General features: G+C 33.8%; 1 protein-coding gene across 1 annotated transcript; it reads right to left on the bottom strand.

Moving 5' to 3' along the window:
- Positions 1-10,099: 10,099 nt before the first annotated feature.
- On the bottom strand, positions 10,100-20,728 carry LOC149173439 (uncharacterized). Its single transcript, XM_089427934.1, has 2 exons — positions 20,154-20,728; positions 10,100-11,517 (listed from the first exon to the last, which is right to left on the bottom strand). Exons 1-2 carry the CDS (start codon positions 20,220-20,222, stop codon positions 10,417-10,419), a joined length of 1,170 nt encoding a protein of 389 aa, XP_089284060.1. The 5' UTR covers positions 20,223-20,728; the 3' UTR covers positions 10,100-10,416.
- Positions 20,729-21,000: the final 272 nt, after the last annotated feature.

Raw genomic sequence — 21,000 nt, 5'->3', positions numbered from 1 at the left:
TCTATACCCAATACTATCCCCCCCTAGGTATACTACACAAGGCCTTGCACTATGACAATGTTGATGGATATGACGCTATAACAAATGGATTGCAAATCCGGTTTCTCTTATGTGAATTCTTCAAGATTGAAAATAGCCAAACACCTTGTAATGTTGTATGAATACCTCCCTAGTTATGAGGGAGTGTTGAAGGAAATGTAACTAGGTTCGATCTTCATAAATGTAATTTTGATATTTGTATTTATTCAAGAAAAGAGAAATTATTTTTATAGTATTTGTCAATTACTTTCTTGCTCATTGAAAATAGGTCAAGCAAATTTTAAAGTGCTTCTAGAAAGTCATAGTCAAAATTTAATTATGATGAGACCCCTTGAAGGCATGTTACATCATGTATGTAAATGTACAAGGTCATGGGAATACCTCCAAGCATAGTAAAATCCTCTCCTAGCATCAACGAAGTCTCCAAGTAGCAAAACAATGGATAAAAGATGAATTTTAGTGTAACTGTCATGTCAGCCTAGAGGATAGTCAAGTCGACCTAAAGAGGAGGGATAGACCTCTATTTATAGAGGTTGTCCACTCCTCATACAACGTACAACTTCACTCTGAAATCCGCAAGCAAGAAGAGGGCTAAAAAGGACGAAGAGAAGACAAGGATGAAGGCTACAAGGGCAGTGTAATAAGAAGACAGAACAATGAAGTAAAGGAGGACATTTCTGAAGCAACTACAGTCACATGTGTGAGGTCAAGGAAGGTCTGACTGTGGCCATAGCAGCAGAAAAGTATAGGTCAACATATCTCATTGTTTTGGGTGCAAACAAGGTCTACTAGGCCTCTCTCTACAAGTGAAGGAGAAGCTCTCATATACGAAGGAAGAAGGACCAAGATCGAAGTAGAAGGGACTGTTTTCTAGGGCAGAAAATAGTCACATGTGCGAGAATCAGAACTCTATATGTAGTCATAACAACCCTACATCCAAGCTAGTTGATTGGTGGAAAGAAGAAAGGAGTCATCATAAGAAGAAGGGTCTCATCAATAGTGTCTTCTCTAGAGAAAAGTGCAACAAGGTTACTAACAAGTTGAAAGGAGAACGAAGTGCTAAGGAGAAAAGTGTCGAAAGATAGAAGTCCATGTGCCAGAAGTTATTGTGCACAAAGAGGAAGGATTTGAATTATGCTACAATTGGGATATCTTAGTAAAGGGTCTAGGGTTTGGAATTTGTTCAAATAATAAGCTTCAATAAGAGAAAACTTACCAAGGGTTTTCCTCTCAAGAGTGGAGAGGTTTTGTCCCTTGCAAAGAGCCAAACTTTATGTTCTTGTTATTTTGTTTTGGTAGCAGTTTGATGAAGTACGCTCATATGCACTAATAAGAAGAAGAAGAAGCAAAATCTAACAAGAAAAGTAAAAATACTCCACAAATTGTTATTAAGTAACGAAGAATCATCACAACATTACTTTGCCCTAGATTCTTCAACACTAGGAGTAGACACGTGATCACTTTTTGATGCACTGTAGCTACATTAAATAGTTATACAAGGAGCTATGGGCTTACCTGTATAAAAATTGTAGGTTGTTGGATCCTTTATTATCACATGTATGCAAATTTTGTTGGCAGGAAACAACGGTTGTCACCTTCTTAGGCTTTCCTTATCTATTAATTGTGCATGTATGGTGGGCTCGTAATAAAATCTTGTTTTAGGAGAAATACATTCCTCTAAAGGTATGTGCAGCAAAAATAGTAGCAATGGCACAAGATTTCAAATAAGATCCTAAAAAACCTCAACCTAGGAATCTTATTATGCCAATGATATACTTTGGTTACCCATGGGTTTTTTTTATAGAGCTAGCTAAGGACACTTGACTCATTGTAGGGTGGGGGTGGTCCTCTATCTCAATCAATATCATTCAATCCATTGCAGATATGTTACAGGAAGAGGCTCGAACAACAAGGAAGAATTTGTAGCCTAGTGGATTTTGTTCGAATTGGCCAAGGAAAAATGGGTCTCATTCCTTCAAGTTAAGGGAGAATCAAAGCTAGTGATAGACTAGGAAAATCAAAAGGCCGAGGTGAGAATTATTGGTATGGAGTCCCTACTCTCCGAGATCCATGAATCTTACAGCTCCTTTTACCTTATTTCTTTGTATCATATTCTTCGTGAACTAAATTTTGACGCTGACTCTTTCTCTAAAAAAGATCTCGAACTTCCTGTCGGGTCTATTAATTATCATTTTCTTATGGATGGGGAGGAGGTTTAGTCCATGGGGACAAAGGCTCTCTTTCTAGAAATGATTCTCACTTTTTTGAGATTGTAGTATGTTCCCTCCTTTAGGTAAGGTTTTGCTAGTAAGTATGAGACCATATGGGTTTAGAAAACACAGTCATGATGAAGACACTGAAGTATTTATAACCTGGTATATGCAGTACATACAACAAATATATACATTTTTTTCTCATAAATATATACCATTTTTCCCTATGAAAAAAAATATAATAATACCTTACAATATTAAATTATATATTTTATAATATATGAGTAGGAGTTACATATTATTATTTTTTATTATCTTTATTTTTAATTTTAATATTTAATATTTATATTATTTAATTATTTTTATGTTATATATATATATATATATATATATATATTCAATTAATTACAAATTATATTAATTAAATATCATAGAAATTTAAATAACTTGATATTACATTATTGGCTTAGTCTAAATAATAGATGAAATAGCTTTCTAGAATCTGGCAATACAATTTCTAGCAAGATTGTGATTCCTTGTTATTTAATTTACATTTTTGAATGCATAAATGGATTTAGAACCTTGAAAAAACTCTCATGCACTTGACCTTTGCAATTAAACGAATTAAACTTATGATATTTAAAAATAAATCCTTATTTTGAACAAAATTAACCAAAAAAAATGCTTGGAAAAGAGTGATCTCATCTATTAATTAGACTTAAGTGTTACATTACTTACTAGAATCTAAATATTTTTTTAATTTTTTATGTAAGATTAATTTTATTACCTCAAAATATCATGCCAAAGCATACAATTCATACATCATCATCACCTAGAGAGGCACTATGTAGGTAGTCTCAATCTGTCGGTCAAGAAACCAAATGTTTTTGGCCACCTATTAATAGAATAGTTTGTCCAAAATTCATGAAGTTCAAAAAGTACAAGCAGAACTAGTGTATCTATATCTATACTATACAGCCAAAAAATGAAACCAAACATTCAGACTCAAGTGTTAGATGAAGTAATAAGAGGTAGATCTATAATACTCAGACCTAGAGGGTCATGAGAAGCAGATTCACACTTGAAGTGAAGCTCAATGTGAGCCAACCTCTCACCCATCCTCTCTAGAAAGAATCTTTGGTTTCGTTGAGCCCATTTAACATCTTCTAGACTTGCAAAGATATTATATATTTCAACCTGCTTATACATAAGAATCCTACCTAACAAAGTATGCATCTGCCAATAAAAAGTCAAGGCATTGTAATATTCTTTCCTTCTTCCTCGGATGCCTCAGGCGAGGAACCCAAAGAGCTATGTCTTTCAGGATCTTAGAATTTGAGAAGATTTGTCTTTCATGGAACACACAAGACTCCAAAATTTGAATTTCATTCGGGAGGAACAACTGTATGGTAATTATGAGTGGCTTCTTGGGCCACTACTAGGCGTGATTACAACCTTGGGGACCTCAGCCTTCCCCCTTTCCTATTGTGCATGCATTGGTGTTGCATGGAAAGCAACTCAATATAATCCTTGATGTAAATTCTTAGGACACACACCACGAAACCAAAGATATCTCACAACCCAAAATAGGTACTCCACAACACACATGTTAAGTGTAAACCAAAACAGGATGACCAAAAGTAAGAAAATGAATAACACGAAGCTCGACTAAGCTGCTCCCCAATAGGTAAAGACTAGCACGAAAACCCAAATAATAATATCAACCCATGAGGGGTGGCAAGAATATCCAACAACAAAGCCAGTCCTCAAATAATTTGCAGGCCAAAGGGTGGAACAAACATGAATAAATATTTAGAGTCCCAAACTAAGGGAGACCAACCTTAAAGAGGACAAGAAGCATGAAAGGGATGAGCTTTGGCAGTTATCTCCAAACATACACAGGATTTGTAACCCAGATGGGTCGTCTCAACCAGTATGAACAAAAATAAGAGCCCTTGGAGCAATAAATGGGTTCTTTATAACATACCTAAACACATTCAGGAGAAATGCATCTAAAATATACAAGATAGTCAGCAAAACATGATACCCTACTAGCACATACTAGGTAAAGCAATACGCCCATAGCTAGAGTCGTCGCAACGAGGCTCATAGTGTGAGGCTCACCAAGAGGCACCAATAAATTCCTTTTGTTTGCACAACTGGATTTCCCCCATGGTCAGTTCACCAAATCTCTCAGCCATGCAATACTCAAACCCGCAAGCGGTTGGTTCCTTTTAGAAATTACCCTCCAATGGATCCAATCATTCCATAGTCAGAGAATTCTCAGTCGGTTACACCTGTAACTCCCCTCTTTCTTTATATCTTGCAACAAAGGGTTAGACTACTTCCCCTCTGCTTGAAAACACAAACACAACCCATTCTCCAGTCTCGACATTAGGTAGTCACTCATCTAGCCAGAAAAAAATCAATTTGCATACTTATTCATGTGAGGGGGCGGCCATGCCATGCCCGACATTAACTACATTCTCTATTTTGGGGTGTCGGTAACATCCCTTATCCTCCCAATTCCCTCGAAATTCACCCCATCGAGGTCTAAATCTTTTATTATTATTTTAAATCCTCTCATCTATTTCTTTAATGTTTATTGGAATTTTCAACCATACTTAACAATATATATATATATATATATATATATATATATAATTTAAAAGGGTTGGACTCAATGGTGAAGAGCGTGAGTTTTTTCATTATCGGATATGATTAAATTCCCATGAGAATTTAGCATTATGGGGCACCTTGAGGTAGTGGTTTCACGTGGTTGAACCCAAATACATTATATTAAATGGTCCCATAGCACAAAGTTAATTCACTTGACAAAGCATGCAAACATGTTATGTAAAATATTATAAAGTATTATGTTTGATTCACAATGTAGCTAGTAGTTATATTGGTAGCTAGACCACCTAATTATCAAAATTAATTCCACTCATAGTCATCAACCAAAAGCATACATAGAGGCTAATATCTCTTGGAGAGCCAAAATTCTTATTGCTCAACTAAGGACTAATTCTCATCAACTCTGTTGTGAAACATGGCGCTGGAAAAGGCCAAAAGAAGTGTGGGAGGAAAGAGTATGCGTTTTTTGCTCTTCCGGAAAAGTGGAAACAGAAAATCATTTCATTTTAGAATGTGAGGCCTTCAAAGACAACAGGGAAAGCTATGTAGATATGTTGGCATCTATCTCTTGGGATAATCTATTTAGTGAGGGGCTTGTTGAGAAGCTAAGAGCATTTATTGTGAGGCCTCACAGAAAAAGTGTCGAACACATCAAGCAAATGAAGAAGCAATATGTACCATATGTTAATTTTAGCCTCGGGGATGTTAAAATACTTTTTTTTTTATTTCCCCCACACATATATATAATAATAATAAAACTAGTACAATTATCAGTTTCATTAGGGACCATTCACCTCTATATTACTAAAAAGAATTCACTAACTAATCAAATGAATTATATATAATAAGTAAAAAGCATAATACATTACAATATTATATTATATTACCATGGTGTAGATACTATTATTTTTCATGATTGTTAATTTTATTTTTATTTTCTTATATTTATATTATTTAAATTACAGTATTTAGTTATTTTGTGTTTTGAATATTATTGGATATTTTAAAATGTGTAAAATAAATTTGGATGTTTTTTTTTTTTTTTTTTTTTTTATAATATAAATTTTGGTGAAAATGTGACTTTTGTTTCTAAATGTATAATAGATTAATGTCTTATAATGTTTTATAATTTCCTGTGATTCTAATAAATCCATAAAATGTAAAATTATTCTAGATTTATTTTAACCCCAATTCGATATTCTAATAAATCTATAAAATGTAAAATTATTCTAGATTTATTTTAACCCCAATTCTATCAAAGCACCGAGAGGGATCAAATCTCTTGAGATACAAACCTTTTTTAAAGTAAAAAGAGATTTGATCCATCAAATCTCTTGAGATGCAAACCTATTTTAAAGTAAAAAGAGATTTGATCCCTCAAATCTCTTGAGATGCAAACCTCTTTTAAAGTGAAAAGATATTTGATCTCTATCGACGCTTGATAGATCTAGGGTTAAGATGGATCTAGGCTAGTTTTTATATACACATACCATATCTAGGTTGGATATCTCTTGAGATACAAACCTTTTTTAAAGTAAAAGGAGATTTGATCCCTCAAATCTCTTGAGATGCAAACCTATTTTAAAGTAAAAAGAGATTTGATCCCTCAAATCTCTTGAAATGCAAACCTCTTTTAAAGTGAAAAGATATTTGATCTCTATCGACGCTTGATAGATCTAGGGTTAAGATGGATCTAGGCTAGTTTTTATATACACATACCATATCTAGGTTGGATCCATCTCTCCCTCTCTTTCTTCTTTCTGTCTCTCTTCCCTCCTTCTCTACTCTCTCCATCCCTCTCTCCTTCTCTCTCTCTTCCTTCCTCTCTCTCCCTTCCTCTCTCACCTCCCTTTGTCTCACCCCCCCATCTCTCTATCTCTACCCTCCAACTATGTCACTATCTCCCTCCCTCTCTCCTTCTCTCTCTCCCCCTCTCCCCGCTTCCATCTTTATTTCTCCCTCTCTCTATTCCCTTTCTCTCCCTCTCAATTTACTTATCCACTTCACATCTCAATTTATTAGTTAATGCCAAAGCAAGACTATAAAGACTATAGTATGATTTGTGTATTGACCATTATTAATTTAACATTGACCAATGTAACCTATAATTATTTATGCAATATTTCCTAGAGCATAATTTCTAACTTGAGTTTGGTTGGCGGGCTAAGTCACCCTTCAAAACAAAATTACAATATAACAAATTGAATTTATTATTTTACTTTTAACTTTTTATTATTAATTGAGCCAATATTTAAATGTTTACACTACAACATCTCCTCCACACTGGTTGTGTATTACTTTTAACATTTTATTATTTTTTAATTAAACACACATATAAATATTAAATGTTAAACATGTATGCCTACACTTCTACCCCTATACTGGGCTTTCTACCGCTATACTTGTAGAGCACCTCTTGGCGCAAACACTTCTACCCCTATATTGGGTTGTAGAGCGCCTCTCGGTGCAAGCACTTCTACCCCTATATTAAGTTGTAAAGCACCTCTCCCTACAATTAATCAAAAAATATATCAAAAAAATCAAAACATAACAAAAATAAATTTAAGTATTCAAAAATAATACTATCTTAGGTTAATTACAAATTATTTTAAATAAATATCATATAAATTTTAATACTTGTAATTCAATGAAAATTTAGAATTTGTATTATTATTTTAAATTTCACATCTTAATTTTACATTAATCAAACTTATTTAACCATTCTCTTTAATGAAATCATATAAATTTATTTTCACTACTTTACATATATTTTAGTGTAAAATAACATAATTTCTATTTTAGTGTCAAATAACATATAATTATTGTGATGTTAATTTTAATATTTTCTTTTAAAATTCATTTTTTATATTGATTATAATATTGAAAATCCTCATTAATCAAATTTATGTAGCAATTCTCGTTAATGAAATAATATAAATTGATTTACACTACATGACTTTCTATCAAATAACATAGTTTCTATTTTAGTGTCAAATAACATATAATTATTGTGATATGATATGTTTTCACTCTTTTAATATTTTCTTTTAAAAATTCATTTTAAACTTCACATTTATTTATTTATTTTTAAATGTCATAATATAAAAATACTCATGGTTAAACTAGTTCGTTGATTTACACTACATAACTCTCCCTTTACTATCAAATAACATAGTTTCTATTTTAATATTAAATAACATATAATTATTTCACTATTTTAATATTTTCTTTTAAAAATTCATTTTAAACTTTAAATTTATTTATTTATTATTAAATATTATAATATAAAAAAATACTCATTGTTCAACTAGTCGGGTCATCTACAACCAAAATATTACAAAGCCATAAAAACACACATTATAAAAGTGTTGATACAATATTCATATTAACATAACACTAATGACAAAGGGCCTTGAATAAAAACTACTTGTAAAAATAAGTTTGCTCGATACCCCACTGAAATACACTGAATTGTCAAGAAGGAAAACCAGACTTCAATGAGAAAGTGGGGCGAATTAAAAATAGACTTCAATGAGAAAGTGGGGCGAATTAAAAATAGAACGCCCACGCAACTTTAGTGAGTATAAACCTTTATGTTTCCATGATTTACTATATATGATTTAGTATATTTTGAAATGTATTTTATTTTCTATATTTAGTTTAAATATAGTTATATTAAAATAAAAAATAATAAAGGCAAATATTTAGAGAATTGATAAAATTTTGTATTTTAAATATTATTAACAAAATTTAAGAATATGATTAATAATGTTATTTATGTTAAGATATATACACTTTAATATATATGTGTAACATAATTTGATAATTTTATATAATTGTGTTAATTTTAAAAATGAGCAAAAAATAATTTATAAATATCTCAATTTTCGTATATAAAATTAAAACTAATCATTAAATTAATTAAACAACCATTAAATTAATTTATCAAACTCCTTGTATAAAATATAAATTCAATTATTAAACTAACTTGTTAAACTAAATTTATATACTCACTCAAAAAATGTAACAAAACTATTTATCTTTCTAACAAAACTACTAATAGGTGAGTTTTTCCATTGGCAATCTAGTGTAGATACACATTTCGTATAATCTAGGAATCTAGGGAGGGTTTAATGATAATGTTTCTACGCAGCAAGTATGTAGCTTCAAGTATGTTCCATTAGGAGCGAGCCTTTGTACTGTCTATCTTGACCATATTGACTCTTCCTTGATTATTTAGTCTTGGAGTCTACATTTAATTTTAGGTTATTAAGTTTATTGAGTTTGCCACGTGTATAATAAAAATGAAAATGAAAATGTAGCGTGCATAATAAAAATGATGAAAATGTATTTGTGCTGTCTATCTTGACCATATTGACTCTTCCTTCATTATTTAGTCTATTTAGTCTATATGGTTATTGGAGTCTACATTTAATTTTAGGTTATTAGGTTTATTGAGTTTGTAGCTTGTATAATAAAAATGAAAATGTCTTTGTATAAGAAGAGCTATAGATTCTACAACTTTCATGTTTTTTCATAAATATTTAAAACTAAAAGATAAAATAATTCTAATATTTTATTGTAAATATAATCCTACAACTTTCATTTTTTTTATAAATATTTAAAATTAAGAATTTGAATAGTAATAATATTGTTTAATTAACAAATTAGTTGATTATAAATATAATCTTCCTTTTCATATTTCCAAAGTGTTTGATTTAAATAAATGAATTATAAATTTTTCATTCACATTATATTAAATTTTAATAATAATGTCTTTAAAAAAAATTAGTCATATAGAAAAAGTTTATAATTTAAAATGTATTATTCATAACTCTAAAAGTTTATAATTTAAAATTTATTATCTATAACTTTAAATTTATAATTAAATTCTGTTTTTAATTTATGTGATTTTCAAACCAGTGGGGTGGTTGCACATATACACCATGTCCAACGGAAAAGTACAGCTACTTTTTGGGTAGATTCTTGAAACACATTTCATCTATTTTTTTCTATTACATATTACTGACAAAAATTTACATTTAATTCAACTGAACTACACCTCTTGGCTTGGTAATATCTAGCTATTATAAATTTGTGTTGCAGCTTGTCAGAACATTACATTACAAACAAGAAGGAAGTAAACATAGATACTGTTTAAATGCACTCAAAACTGAACTGAACTTGAATGAAATTTGCAGTCTATTCAATGGATAAATTAATATGATCAGCAACAGGGATTTCCTAAATGGGCTTAATACATTTCATATGGCATTGCATACCTATTAGCTCCATTTTTGTATAGTTATTCGTGGAAAAAATGCTAGCCAAGATGGCACAGACCGCTGCCTGGCAAATAATACCTAAACTTGTCAGCATTCTGGGTCAAATAAGATGGAAGATGTACAGCAGAATAAGAATCAAGTGTAAAATATGTTTTCACTATTTTTCTTGAAAAGAATATTCCTCTGGTAGCATGTCAAATGGCATTGCCCGCACATTTGCTCCATTTTTTAATATTGATTTTCTAGCCAGATTCACGCTGACAGCTGCCTGGCAAAAGAAATCTAAATTTTTCAGCATTCTGGATCAAATAAGATGGAAGATGTACAGCAGAAAATGAGTGCGGTATAGACCCCAATTTCGCTATTATTTGTTGAAAAGAATACTCCTCTGGTAGCATGTCAAAAAGGTCAGCTCCACGACAAATCACATCCTGTATTCTCATAGGATTCAAATAATGAGAGAACTTGACACGATCAGAATGACTGTATGCTTTCATCTTAGAAATAAATTCACTTATGTGGCGAAAGCAAAAGCTGCAGTGCCAGCCTGCATCAGCGAAAAGCTCATCAGATTGACGGAAATGTCCATAGCGTGTTTTCCCAAATTGATAAATGTGAACTGATGAGCGCCAATCACTGTAACCTTGAAAAAACTCAAAAGAGTACAAATAATCACGCATTTGTAGATGCATGATTGGTGGTATACCATCACACCACCTAAGAAGGTTTATAGTATGTGCACTGGGTATCTCATCAACATCTGACATAATAAGCAGGTCACCATTCTTAATACCAGAGACATGTAACAAGCGATCCAATTCCACCCTTTGTAATCCTTCTTCATGAAAGGGATGCAGTCCAACGAGATTGTGACCTCCATCCATTCGATAAAGATACTTTGATTCTGCAAACTCAAACATCTTTTTATTTCTTTCAAAAATGAATGCCTTTGACAAACCTGTAAATGTTGAATTAGATTCCAGAATCACAAATTTGGTTACATAAGGCAGCAATTCATTCCATCTAAGTAAAAGCATATCCAGCTCAGTGCTAAAAAGCACAGCATCAAAAATGCGCCGAGGAGTCTCCCGAGGTTTCCATCCATGAAGGTGACAAAGCTTCTCCATAGAGACATTTTCATGATAATAGTGAGGAATTTGATTAAAAGGTTTCGGTGGAGAATCCCAAAGAGGACGAAGAAAGGACGTTATCTTCGGCCCATGAAAGTGTATTACAAATATACAAGTTGGAACAATGACAAACAAGAGGATCAAAGACCTGATATCTATCTCTCTAAAAATACAACGTAGGCGTGACATGCTCGAGATATCTCCATTCACATCCTGCAAAGAACCAAGATTAAATCCTAAGATTTTTTCCACATGAAAACATATTTGGCAACCAAATTAACATTGTCAAATCAGATAGAATAACAAGAAATAGGTTACCTACAGGTCAGATAAACTATCCATTATAAACATTCAGAACTCATTTGTTTCTCCACCCATTTTGAGCACTTTTGAGAATCATTCAAAACCATTGAGCAAAACATCACACATCCATTTAGTTCAGCTACCTAAGCTAATAAACATCAGCAGAATCGTTTTCAATCCTCACAATTCTCGTTACTGCGATTATCTCAATCTCACACCAAACTAATAACTACGTCTATTTATAGTTCTGCTATCTAAGGTACATGAAAAGCAATACAATTGTCAAAATTTACAGTAATGTGATTGCAGTAATCAAAGTCATTCCCACTAAAATCTGGACCTCCCATTCACAGGAATTAGCCTCACACAGTCACTTCGTAGTGAAGATTATGTAAAATAAATGACATAAGTTTCTTTTTGAGTTGTTCTGATCAGATTGTGTGTGTGTGTCTTCAGCTGTGTCTCTTTCAGGTTTTTTTGTGAATGAACAACAAAGAAAATGGGTCCACTCACACAAGCATTTACAGAGGTCAACATAGGATGTCACTGACAAGTATGAATAATATGTGAAGAATAAAGACCATCGATTACGAAACAAGAATTTTTAGTATAACAATGTTGAAGGTTTAAGGAGGAGAAGTCCTAAAATGTACATTGTTAAAAAATAAAAAACACAGATATTTTACATATTATTTAGAGTTATAACATCTTATTGAGACGTTATAACATCTGAAGAGGCCCTAATCTTTGGGTTAAGATACCCAACTGATATTTTACATATTATTTAGAGTTATAACATCTTATTGAGACGTTATAACATCTGAAGAGGCCCTAATCTTTGGGTTAAGATACCCAACTGATATTACCACAATAGAAAAATGTAGGAAAATCCGCTTACAGGTGAATAAACAAAAACAAGGATGTACATATAAAAGCGAATCATCGGAACTGCAAATGTGAACCTCATTTGTATCTATATTAGGGATATAAAACTACGAGAGAGCGATCAAGTTTGACCAAGTCTCCACTAATATACAACAAATAAGTGGCTGATCTGTTTGTACAAAAGTGTGCTAAAGTACATCTATAATATATTTTCACATGGATTTCCTTTTCTGAGTTCCAATATTTCAAATTCTGGAACATAGTTCCTTTAGCAGCTTTGCCATTTTGACAATTTATCACTTTTTTTATGCTGGCACTAACCAAAAGGATTGAATAAAATATAAGAGGGATGATACTTGCGAAAAATCAGCTTTGCAATTATCCTAGCTACCCCCTTCCATTCGGGACTTTGGTGTTTGACAGCCACGCCTGTTTGAGAAGTAATCCCTTCTGAAATGTTTGCATTGAAGAATTAATGGAACAATTCGTCAAATTCCTTCTTTGTCCTCTGTTCCTCCAATCCCAAATTTTTCTGTCTTTCAGCACTTTTATTGCAACTGCTATTTGGTCACTATCTCTCTCCAATTCACCGTTGTCTTATCCTGATGAAAGTTCCTAGTGAACTGAAGAAGTTGGGATGAGTTGTAACGCATGTCACCTTTGCATAGATATCCAATAACTGCCCTGACAGGTAACCAAGTTGTTCTATGTTATGACATCATAATCCGTTTGCAATGCTTTTTTGGAGATGCAATGAGTCAAAGCTCAAGCCAGACGTCTGAAGTTGATGGCCTTCTAGGCATGTTGATTGATTCTAAGACCCCACTTTTGTGAATGTCTTCACCCCTGCTTAAGCTGCAACAAATCTGCAACATCCCTCTATTACTACAAAACCATTGACTCTTGAAAAAAGAATCTAGATCTTAATTATGTTTTTCTTCTTTTTTCTACATTTGTCTCTCAAATAAACTGAATTTCCTAAAAATCTTGTTTGATTGGGTGGTTGAGGTTTCAAGGGTGTAGGGATGCTAGGAAATATAAAAGATGTAGCAGTTTTGCTATTAGGAGGTCATCAACAGATGCTAAAACAATCCCTGCTGTCTGTAACGTCTGCTATTCGGGATTCGTCTCCTCCCAATCCATTGTACTAAAGATAGGCCAAAGTTGAAGTTGTTGCATAGGAATTGATGCGGTTTTCCTCAGCCTCAAGTCCATACAAATTGGTAAAGGTGGTTTTGTAAAAATAAATTGGCATGCATGTAATGTGTTTTGTTGACAATGTATTTGACTGTTTCCTCCTCTTAGTGCTATTGGTACACCTTTAGCAATTTCTCTCGAGTTGGCTACTCTACACACGGAAAGATGATGTGCCGTCCTCTCAAGATGATGTGTGGTTCTCTCAAAAATGCAAAAAAAATAAAAAAATTGAGAGGACCTGCTGTATCAAGGGTTTAATACTGTTAGAAAAACCTGAAAGATAGAGGGATTCTGCTATTAGGAGTTCAACAAAGAATGTTAAAACAATCCCTACAATCTGTAATGTCTGCTAGTCGAGAGTTATCCCTTCCAATCCATTGCACTAAAGATAGGCCAAATATTAAGATGGTGTATAGGAACTGATGTGGCCTTTTTCAACCCAAAGCCATACAAGATATGCCCTTATGTTTTGCAGCAGTAATGGAGTTTTGTTTTAAAAAAAAAATCAGCAGGCATGTAAATTGGTAAAATAGGGCAGATTTTAAAAACTGAAGTACCTGGAATGTAACACTGTTGACACTATATTTGACTGCCGAATCTTCATAGTGTTGATATGCCTCCTTTAAGATGAACTTGTCTTGAATTGGTTACTCCAGAGTTAAAACACATCCATGAACTATGGGTGGTAAGACTCTTTTTTTCAACACAGAATTGTAATGGATCTACTGTCCATTATGGGAATTTTGAGGTCCAAAATGTGCCTCTTAAGGAAAATAATAGTTAAAATAATAAAATAAGAGTTCTGAATTATTAAAGAAAAAGAAAAGAAACTATATTTTTATTGTATTTTCAGCTTATCTCCTTATAGGTGTACTCAAATATCAAATGTAGATACCCGTTGGATATGGAATTAAATTCCACATCCAATGAATACCCACTCGACATACTTTTGAGTAGACCCACATCGAAAAATTCATGTATTTTCAATTTTTTTCGATGTGGGTCTACTCATGTCGAGTAGGTACTCATTGGATGTGAAATTTAATTCTGCATCCAATAGATGTCTACAATTCATATTTGAGTAAATCTATAAGGAGACAAGCCAAAAATACAATCAACAAGTAATTTTCTTCTTTTCCCTCCAAAAATATTTACCCCTAGGGATGACATCATCTTGAATCCTATTGGTTCTCTTAAAGTTAATTTTGCTATTACATTTCTTGTCTTGAGGCTCATTTTTTACTTCAAAATTCCCCTAATGTCTCCAAATTGAATTTAGAATGGGCATAATATTCTGCTCTAAATTTCGCTCACATAGTTATGTGTGTGACATTGAGAGACATTCATAGCATATACAAAATTTGTTTATCTACCTTTCAGTTCTTTCACCACTTCACTCAATAAATATGCTCGGCCACACCAGCATTTTTGTTATGCAGTAGGTTTGAGGTGATTATGTAATCATCTGAAATCATACCAGCATAGATACATCTTAATCTCAGATATATCAAGCGTTGAGAGGGGTCCAGTATTACAATTGTGCTAATTTTTTTATTCCAAGAAAGCATATGGTGTTCTATAAGAAAATGTGAATCAACCCATAACTAAGTGTAATATGAGTTGTTTAGTGTAAAGTATATGAAGAATTTATTTAACTGATATTTTTACTGTTTCATTATATTTGGTCCATCTCATATATGGCTGTAATAATGTTAATTACTTTTCTGTGATAGTATATGGTCCAGCATATGATGAGGTCAGCATTAACCATGTTACAACATCTCCCTCATACAGGGATGTAGAAGCACCTCTGAGCACAGCCATCATTTAGAAATGTCATTGCTTGGATGACTTGCTCATATTACCAGAGCTATATGCTGACTGTTTCATTGAGAGGTGATGTGTTTACTGTGCTTGCGGATTTTCAACAATCTTTTCAGACGTGACTTTAGTCATTGATATGTCCAGTACCAATGATCTGCGTATTTGGACTCCACTCATTATCATGGAGCCCAGGAGAAGGATAGTAGGAGCCATGAAAGTGTCGTTCAGCACAGAGTGATTGGTTGTAAACCTTCCACTTGGCATTGCCCCTTCATCCAGCTAGTATAATGCATCATGATCAAATCCATGTTGCCACATATGCCGACAGAAACAGAGTAGCAGCATCATAGGTCGGTTTTGTAAACCTATAACCATATGACACATGCACATTCTCATATCAACGGTTAATGCACAACGAAGCTGTGGTACCCTGGCATAATGTAGAGACTCTAGAGGCAAGGCAACACTAAAGAGTCTAGACTCTAGACCATATTAGCTATTGGTTGCTCCAGAAGCATTTTGAGCTAGCTAGGGGAGTGCTTCATGTGATGTGGAGGTTCAGTGGTCCCCTATCCGCTTTGCTGTATATTGATTGACTTAGTTTTTGAGAGCTTAGAAGGTCTATATGCTAGGGAGGCTTACTTTGATGTGGCAGTTGGCACACATGGCAGTTTGACACCTTCTACATGGATGCACTTGTTTAGGAGGATGGGTGCTTAGGACAAGTGGATTAACAACCTCGGAGGACATTATGCACTTGGAGGTTGTCCACACAGCCCTAGAAGCATAGGAGCTACCTTGAATATATGTTAAGGAGGAAAAATTTACTTGAGGAGCCATTGTTGGTGAATGGACCATCTTGCTTAAAGAAGCCCTTGACATGAGGACACCTAGATTTGGAGAGTGCAGAGTGCACCACCTTTGGGATTGTAGAAAACCATAGATGAAATAATCATAATAACCAATTAATGGACAAAAGTCCTGAAAAGATTAAATCAGCAATAATTGGGAGAAAATTAGGGAAAATTGACCAATCTTGGCACACACCTGTACTGTTCCACAAAATAATCAAGATGATTTCAAAATAATTGTTTCGTTAATTGTATCAATATTAGATGAATATCTTCATCTATGGTAGAAACCCTATTGTGCCCTGTGGCATTCATGCTTAAAGCAGCTCTACACTGGAGGCATTGTTGTTGACTTAGCAATAGGGTTGCTTGTGGACCTAGTCCATGTTTTATTGTTAGCCTCTCTCACCTCAGTATATATAAAGGGAGGAGATTGTCTTTGTTATCACTTGTATTGCGTCTTAGAGATGTGATGGTGTGATGCTGGCTATTGGAGGATCTCAGAAGAACAATTATTTACTCATGTAACAGGGAAGTGCTTGTGAGAGGCATGCACTGGAGATCCTGGGCTTGTGTGCCGCAAGTGAAGAGTAAAGCTTGTGAGATGCAAGTGCGGATCTAAGCTAAGGGTTGGACAGTTCATGTGATGCTAGCTTGTTGTTGAGGTTATGGAAAGGTCAGTATAGCTTGGTGAGATTCCTTGGTAAGCATTGTTGCTCGTTAGAGTTTGCAGAGAGTGTGATTGCTCTGGGCAGTGCTGGGGAAGCTTTGGAGAAGTTCTTGCTTGAGATAAAGCAGGAAGACTTGGTACACCATCTTTTGCAATGCTAACGTATTGTACACTATCTTCATATTGTGATAAAAAGGACTTGCACCATTACGGTCCTAAATTCTGTTATTATGATCTGATTTTCAGACCTTGTTTTCATGTGTTTTGAGCAAGTTTCATGGATGTTTTGATATGCTGATTTTGGAACAACAAGGCTAAAATATTAAGTGATTTGACATGCTTTAGATGAAACTTTGGACCTGAAACGTGTTGATATATTTCCAGTGTTACTAAATGTAATTTTCAAATATACATACTTGATTACATCATGATCAAAGGGCTGTTGCATTGACCAATTGTTGGAAGCATTTTGCAGTATTTATCTACTTGAACTTGCCTAGACTAGTGGTGGACAGATTTAAGATATTTGCAGGTGTATTTCTAAATGTTTCAGTTCAGCCCTGAGGCTGAAAGTTATATGTGATAAATCCCTGACCTCATTTAAGTTCGCTCTCTATTTATCCAAAGCATTTCTTATAGAATACTCTCAGGAATATTTACATCCAACAAACTGACTCCAACTATATTTTTTAGCTACCAGCATTATATCCAAAGGTACAGGAGATATTGTTGAGCAAAAAAAACAAGATTTTGGAGGCTAGAATTATGCAATGCTTTTTTTTTCTGAGATGAGAATTCGGCTGCAGAGTGGCCAAGAAACCTCAAGTGAAATTTGAAGTTCAGTCTTAGAAAAATTCTCAAGCATCATTCCAGCTTAGAGGACACGCTAAGGAAAATGCTATGCACCCCTTTATCTCGCAAGCTCGTACACAATCCCTAATTTCATACCTTCACTTCTAAATTCGATGATTCAATTTTGAAAAACTGCAAAATTGATATCGACATAAAGGAAGCTTCATTGAATAAAACCGCTAAATAATTGGCTTTAAAATGCAGGTGATTCGTGGTATATATGAAATCCGTCACTTCCTAACATTACATTAACATGTATTTACCTACATATGAGAGTGTCTGGGAAGTGGCGCAAAATTATTTCAAGTCCGTTATGGTACACTGGATCAGTTGCCACCCACATATATCGGGCGTTTTCTAAACATAAAGATGTTCTGGAAATGACCTAAACTCATCTATGTAGAAGTTCAGAAATATGAAAAGCAATCACAGAACTTAAAATTCGAAACTATGACATCAAATTTCATCAATCTTTGCTACACAGTCATCCTACTATTATGGGGTAAAATAAGGAAAAACTCATAATCTAAACGAACGGAAAGAAAAACTTGGTTCACGTCAAATCAATTGCAATGGGTGGGTGGAAAGATTCTAGTCCCTTTCATATAAAACTCATCTTGGTACAGACTGATTAAGAGAAGAAAACCCACTACAGAACATGTTTCATAGTTACAGTTAAGCAGCGAACACAGACATGTTTCCCATAGACATCTAGGAATAATAATAAGCCATACTCAAGTCTTGTAAACATTTAAATTTCTAAAAAGAACTAAATTCTGGGGAGCATCTAAATACCAGTAATAAAAAAAGGCAGTTTAGGGGAACCTCTAAAATAAGAAATAAAAGTTTAGCTTTGGAGGATATCTAAATAATAAACGTTAATGATAATAAACTAGTTCCCTTGGAGACAGGAGGCTATGAAAATAAATATCCATATCCAGGTATCCAGAAACAAAATTTTGTTTAAGTTTCTGGGACAGGGGAGCACAGGAGCAGGGAGATGTACAAGGGCAACCTGTTGAAACACACCCAAATTTTAGGGAAATTTAGGGAGATATGGGGACCATGAGGAATCTAAAATTATACAAATAAAAAAAAATGATGATAAAATCTCAACAATAACAATTCATCCCATGCAAATTCATAGTGGAAACACTATAATCCTGCCAATCCTGAAATCCTTAAAACTATGAAGTCTGTTGAATTCTGAATGGAGATGAAATTCAACTTTCCAGATATAAAGTCCAGTGAAGCTGAAATCACTCTCAAACATCCTGAAACAATTAATGATAATGTTAAAAATTTAAGTAAAAAGATAAAAAAAGAAGATAAAGGAGAATGTCACATTATAAAGATAAAAAAAAGTAAGATAAAAAAATATCATTGCTCTATCCCCTATCTTTCTATCTTCATGGGTTGTTAGACAAAACATCTGGGAATAGGGGTCACCTAGGCATCCTACTTCTAGGGCTAGGGGGCACCTAGATGTCCCTTGTCGACAAAACACTTCCTCCACACTGGGAAAACATTTCCCATGCGTTTCTCCCGGCACACCTCCATCCCCAAAGCAAGTTAAACGTGGAGGAAGTGCCCTGCCCCCTGGAACACTGAACAATTGACAACACTCTTGGAGAAGAGTAGGAAAGGATATGAAAAAAACAGCTTTTTCCATAGGTATATTATAACCTTACCTTCTAAACAGCAAAAAGGTACCTTCTATAGCTTTACCTTCTAACTCTGATTTTCTCAAAAATAAAAGCATGTTATGCTAGTGAAGGTTAAAGCTAAAATATAACTCTGTTTGTTAGACACCTACAATATGATTAAGGCTTGAGAGGTCCACACTAGGAATTGTGAATTCTCAATCATCTATTTATAGCATTGGCAGCAATTCCAAGGATTCAGAGCATTCTCCAAATCATGTTTCCTACAAGAACACAATAAAACCTCCTAAAAGAGGTGAAGGAAATCGGTGAATACTAAAAAGCCATCAACCAGCGCAGAAACTATTAAGGCCATTATTATTCAAGATACTAGCATGACAGTTGAGTTCACTTCGTTTGAAGTATAATTGAATTGGAGAATTTATGCAAATCAATCAGACAGAAGAAATATCATCATACTAAAATAATCATAAAATTACAAAAAGAAATGATAAAATCACCATCAACAAGCCATAGAATGAATGCAATTTCTCAAGGCTAATCAAAGCTCTTTACTGCAAATATGTTACAAACAAGCCCAGAAAAGATGATATACATATGTACCTGTCCACAGCCATCCTCACATATGTCATCATTCTTCTTTGTGTCGTAATATCCTCCTCCGTTTTGCATGATGAAAATTGAAAGAAAACTACACAGGAACTCTAAAACTTATACAAGTACAGGCCCAAGGTCATAGGCTGCAACAAGCACTATAACAGCACAACACTACTAGGCTTCTTTCAGCCTAATAAGGGCTGAAAACCTGAATTATGTGGAAAAACCCAAAGCCCAATTCGCCTTTCACAGGATTAGAACATATCCTTCATATGGGTTTGAAATAAGCATAAAAGTTTGGGAACCCAACTCAAATTTTCAAGTCAAATTGGCCCAAATCGATGCCTGCAAACCGCTAATTCAGCAAAACCAAGTTAGCATCCCCTGAATTACGGACATAGGCTTTAACCATTAGTTTCGCTCTTACAGAGTATCCAATTAGCAGTCTAGCCAACCCATCCCATCCAGCAATGCCAATGGACTGCAACAAGATTCAGTATCTGTGATATAAAAACTATATCAGCGATAAGATGGGAAGGTTTGAAATGAAGAAATCTCTTATTGATTTTTTTAATGGCAGTTTGCCATGTTCAGTTGGCATCGCAGAACCTGCAATGCTTGCTTATATAGTGAATTTCATGAATATAGTTTTTATTTTAAAATTAACAACAAAAAATTGTATGGTTTCTTGGCTTTTTCCGATGACAGGAAGCTTTGCAACTTCCCGTCATAACTGATAGTGCTACGAAAGATTTGCAATCTGATCGAACGTTGTATTTTGAAGCGTCTAAGAGTTAATTTTTTGAACGTGTCAATATTAAAATTAATACTAAGTCACCTTAAATTTAGAAAT

This window comes from Pinus tabuliformis, chromosome 4_2 (assembly GCF_031772625.1).
Source record: "Pinus tabuliformis cultivar Carrire ecotype Pingquan chromosome 4_2, CPIR1, whole genome shotgun sequence".
Taxonomy (NCBI): Eukaryota; Viridiplantae; Streptophyta; class Pinopsida; order Pinales; family Pinaceae; genus Pinus; species Pinus tabuliformis.
Note: the sequence above shows the minus strand (reverse complement) of the source record. Positions and strands in the feature narration are given on the sequence as shown.